The 5,593-nt window shown below is 32.1% G+C and overlaps 1 protein-coding gene across 1 annotated transcript in view; it reads right to left on the bottom strand.

Moving 5' to 3' along the window:
• Smp_173820 (equilibrative nucleoside transporter, putative) overlaps positions 1-5,343 on the bottom strand; it is a gene marked incomplete at both ends in the record, with an annotated part of 11,582 nt that extends 6,239 nt beyond the window's left edge. The window contains 2 exons of the mRNA XM_018792057.1: positions 862-1,030; positions 5,170-5,343. Coding sequence (XP_018644955.1) covers positions 862-1,030; positions 5,170-5,343 — 343 coding nt within the window. The remainder of the gene's footprint in view (positions 1-861; positions 1,031-5,169) is intronic.
• Between the last annotated feature and the right edge of the window lie 250 nt (positions 5,344-5,593).

Here is a 5,593-nt window from a genome sequence, read left to right as displayed (position 1 = left end):
CAAAAATCCCTGTAACTCACGAAAACTTGAAATACATAGACCCGTCACCCATCTAATCACTTAACACATAAATCTGCAGTTATCTCATCAGTTATAATGCATTATCCTCAGAATTCTCATCTATCAAGAAAGACATGATGCACTAACTTGGCTTAATATAACAACTCTGTATGTTTGCATCTAATATAAAGTGAGTATTCAAAGTAAAGAACGGTGAACCAAATGACATGGAAAATTTCCTTAGTATCTATGCTCATTTAAGTAGTAAAATGTTCTAGTGCTTTTCTTACTTTTTCAAAATTATATTTGACATGAGCTTAAGATTGCTGAACTTTTAATAGGCTCCATCAGCTAGGACGATCAAAGTAAGACTGGTGTTCAGATCTACGTTTATGCAATTGGACCTCGGTGCTGTCAGAAAGTCTTGTTGAAAATTAAGGTTGGTTATCAACAGTCACTTAGAGCTCGTCAGATGAGCCCATGAGACGCTTTATCCATTAAAACTCAAACAAAAGAAAGTTAAAATGAGGCTTTTTGGTGAATATGTGCTAGCTTTGCGCGTAGAAATAAAATCTGACTACCTAATTTTCAGAGGGGTGTTTGGGAAACTGGGGAAGCTATTATAACAAATTATTCTAACTCAAATGCCTTTTAATTTCAGTCAAAATTTAACCCTTTTTACTGATAGTCATTCACCATTACAGATATATTTAGCCATAACATATTACTTTAAGCATGGAGCCAATTATTTCCACAGAAAACTTTCGTCGATTTTTTTACAATAATATCCACTTATAGCCTACAAGTAGTAGATAGAGCAGAATGTGTGAGGGATATACGTCAGTGTTTTGGACAACTTACGTGGGATAAAATATTCTGGATTTATTGGTCTAACACGTGACTGAACTGCCGGAAATACGGATAGTGTACAAAAGTATACACACCAAATGTTTGCGCACTGGGACCCACATTCTTTCATAGTTAAGCTGTATTTTGACCAATAGTCTAAACAGCGTTGTTTACCACTAGGCTTTATATGATCAGAAATGTAAAAAAAGGAAGCGCTTGATATTTTGCTATTTATAATAGTTAAGAAAAATTATGAAGTGCTAAAATACGTCGACAAAAAGATTGATATTCATGAATATTCATCTTTATAGAATAGCATCTAATAAATAGTAAACATATACAATTTCCATTTTTTCTACTACAATGAAACATGAGAATACAGTTGTGCCAAAATGCAACTTATCTCTGCTAGATAAATAAACAAATTCAGTGGTGAAGTATTAGGTACAAATGAGAACTTGGTGCATTTGGAAATTGAGCAATTTCATCGAATTCATGAACCGATCTAAATTAGATCATTGAAAACCTGGAAGCAACGGATGACCTTTTCATTCTTTTATGGGACTCTGAAGTAGTGTTCGGTATTTCCCGATTTCCAATCGTGGTTTCAGTTAGATAGGTTCATGATTTCAATGAAATCAAACAATGTTCACAACCCCATTCTGAACACTGCGTAATTGTTAGTGAGGGTGAGAGATGAGACCAATCTTTTTCTTGTGAAGGCTGGGTTTATATGAAATCTTGAGTTCAATCTGAAGTCTAACGCTTGTAGAATCTATTTTATAAAGGCTCAAAATGTTCAAAAGATGTAAATATTTAGATACTGTTGTTTCCGAAGAACTACTCACATGTGTAAGTTAAGCTACGATTCTTCAATAAATACTTGTGGAAAAATGAGAGTATCTAGAAATACTGATTCTTTTAGCTTACACACAATTTTTAGTGAAACCTCATAATGATAAATATTACTGAAACTGTAGATAGATAGAAAATAACCCAAACACAATGATGATTAATGAAATGGAGCTTGATAATAAAAAAATAATTACTTAGTTAGTAGAGTCTTAGAGACTATAAATCACGGAGATTGAAATGTCTTGATACATAACTCATAATACAAATTATTGACAAGCTTGCTGGGATTTTCCTCCATTTTTTTTCATGAAAATCAATACATACTTTTGAGATTATTGAAATAGAACATGGTCATACTCTAATTTAAACTGCCTTAGTAATTACAAACAACACTAAAAATTATTCTAGGTTCTTTTACAATTCATTATTCTGTGTTCTAACGGTGTCATACTCTGGGAACAAAACACTGACATGGTTTTTTAGGGAAAAAATAAGGATGAACAATCGAGTTTCATATTGATCTTTTAGTTCGCTTTCGATAAAATGTCACAAAACAGTCTTCATATTAATTTTATAAACTTTCGTACAACTATATTATTTCGATTTAAATGTACTAACAGTTGGAATGGACCATTCAAGTTAGATTTGATGACTACTTTTATTGAAACCAAAGAATTCCTTCAAAATCATCAGCAAAAAACTTTAATCAACTAAATATATTCCATGTAATTATTTTCCTGGATAAAGTAAGAACAACAAGTATTGTAAAAAGAAGTGGATTCATTCCATTTCGTGTACTTTAAGTCTTCCACATACGAATAAACAAAGTGTTTTACAAACGAAGTTTTGTAAAGAATAAATATAATTACACTCTATATTCATATAAGTTCAATTTATAGACGAGCGAAATAAGCGAGAATGTGTTTCAGAGAGAGAAAAAGGGAGCGAATATGACTTAATCGAAAGCAAGAAACATGTACAAATTACTATGATCTTGATAAACAAAATGGAAACAAAAATTGATAGCAATAAACAAAAACATAACAGTAAAGTAATCATCATAATAAAATTATTTTTATTCACCGTAAATTAAAAATGAAAAATTGACTAAGATGTACAGTGAAAATGTTATTGCAATTAACCAATAAATAAATGACTTTATGTATTTTTGAAAGTTGAGATCATGAATCAATTGAAGCTAGAACACCATAGAAAACCCAATAGCAGTGGGATGCCGTTTCGTCCTATTGTGGGACTCCTCAGCAGTGCGCGTCCACGACCCCGCCTCGCGAGATTAGAACACAGAACCTATCGGGCTTGCGCGCGAGCGCTTAACTTCTAGACCACTGAGCCGGCATCCAACGGTGTAAATGTCTAACTTCAACCGATCCACGAAATTGAGCGACAAATCCACCAATATCTTCAGTGAGTTTATATCTCACAACAGACCTGGTTGAACTCCACTGGTCACTGCTTCTCACTAGAACTCCAGGAAATACCTTATGGAGCCAGTCACTAGTGAGCATATGTTGATTATTATCAGAGGGGGTTTTTGTATGTTACAGACAATTGTGAAATATTTTATTTATTCATGCAAATCTGTGGAAGACTAAGAGTACGAAAAATGAAATGAATTCATATCATCTCATAATGTATATGGTGTATGGTTAATGAATGTAAATGTGATTTGTCAATGAACCTGTATTAACGGACACAGCTTACTGACTATTTAATTTGTGATGTCTTTCCTTTTACTGATTTTTACTTTGGATTCACTGAATCCAAACTGTTTGTTATTGTAATGAATGAAATATTTTCTACCTTTTTTACTAATTCTCTTTAATTAATCTTGAATAGTGTATTCGATACAATGTGGTCCAGTCTAGCAGTAATACAATTTCGGTCACTGGTTATATGGTCGTATTGTGGTAGCATATCGTGGCAAACAGAAATTACTTTTAAGCTTGTGGTTGGAGGTGGTCAACAGGAAACCCTAGATCCGGGTTTCGTGCCACATTGCATTCGATCAGCATTAAGAAGGACTTGACACGCATGACATTGATCACCACTCAGTGATCAGTCAATTGAGAAAGTACTTTTATTCTCCTGTTGTATCAATTTTTTACCCTGGAGAAGTGTAGACAAGCTTGCTGAGCGAAATGTTGGAATTATTTAAATTCCAAGAAATGTTATTATTTCGAATATTATCATTCGATCATAACATTTTCGATAGAACATAAAATCCACTAATAAGATAAAAATGAAAAAAACATGAATGTTTGTTCCGAATACCGCAACATATATCTACAACTAATCTAATAATCATAAGAGTAAATCCATCTGTTCCTTTAATTAGAGATCACTCATTCAATGATCGACAAATTTCGTAAATGCCTAATGAATAAAGTATAATTTCTATAGGGTTCAAACTATGAATTTATTTGTGTCAATGTACTAAATTGGTAAAAACTAATGTAATATCAAAGGGAAATTTTATTAACAATAAGTTGTGCAACAGATTCTCTGTATGTGATATCATTATCCTGTAGAATGTTTGATACAGAAAAAACGTTACTGAAATTTTAAAACATCGACAAGAATGGAACGAACAGTAACATTTTAATGTTGTGCAATGTTGTCAAGCTAACATCACACTTCATTAAAAAGTAAATAAGAACGACTAAGGCAATTTTCATTTGACTGACAGTCTGAGTAAAAGACTAATGATAACATACATAGAGATACACTTATAAGCACGTTGTTAGGTTATTTAACTATGTATACAATTTAATGTTGTCTATGCGTTAAATTTCGAATACTGTTTGGATGATTTATTTGCATAGTACACTGTATGCACACTTCCTTTTATATGTTCCCTATTAAATGTCAGCCAGAAAATTGTCAAAGCAATACATAAAAATAGGTCGTATAACAGAAGACGATTAACCCGTTGTTTAACTGTCTTGAGAAAAAAACAGAATGATATGATATGAAAGAAAAGAGTACTGGGTCTTGACAATAAATCTATTGTTAAATGATTTTAGTCGAATAAGGTTTGTTCATAAATTATAGTCTTGCAGAAGTTATTTCTTGAAATCATAATTTCTGAGCTATTTTGCTTGACAATACTATACGATTGAGTAAACTTCAGTATTATGACATGATTCCCATCGGTTCAAAAAGGAAATCATTTCATAGTTGAATTGATTTCAACTTCGGCATCGCAAATGGTAATCAATAAAATTAACCAAACTATTTGAACAGTCGTTGGTTCTATATTGTCTTCTGTTTTCAGAGATTTAAATGATGATGCTCTCGTCAAACCAAAGGTTGTGAGTTCAGTCTCTCAGTTTAAAATATTCTTTAAATTAAGCACTCTACTTAGAATTACAAAACAATGTATTCAGTGTGTTAACAATGGTAACAAAAGAATAAACTACTAAACAGGAGTGAAGGATGACTTACTGGTTTAAAACAGCATAGACCAAAACAATTTCGAAATATATACCAACCACTAGTCTGCACTGGACGATATTTTTTTATTCCATTTACTTTTTGTTCTTTATTGTCATCATTTACTTTGCCAGTTACCAAGTGATCAGATATATGAGTATTTGTAGTGGCCGTTGTTGATAGCATTGATAGTTCTTTATTGGGAGATGAGTTTAATAATTTTTCAGCCGGTTGTTCCACATCCCAATCATCTTCATCAAATTCATTTTTGCTAATTTGTGGACTATAACGATCTAGGATTTTTTGATTTTCTTCTGAATCTTTTGGTAGTATCAAAAGAGTAGGACTTATTCTTTCAGTATTGCTATCACTGTTATTATTATTAGTATAGATTTGGATAGTATTATGGGATCTTTCTGATTCATTTATATGATTG

This window comes from Schistosoma mansoni (assembly GCF_000237925.1).
Source record: "Schistosoma mansoni, WGS project CABG00000000 data, chromosome 1 unplaced supercontig 0010, strain Puerto Rico, whole genome shotgun sequence".
Taxonomy (NCBI): domain Eukaryota; kingdom Metazoa; phylum Platyhelminthes; class Trematoda; order Strigeidida; family Schistosomatidae; genus Schistosoma; species Schistosoma mansoni.
The sequence above is the reverse complement of the archived record's forward strand: the minus strand, read 5'-3'. Positions and strand labels throughout refer to the sequence as shown.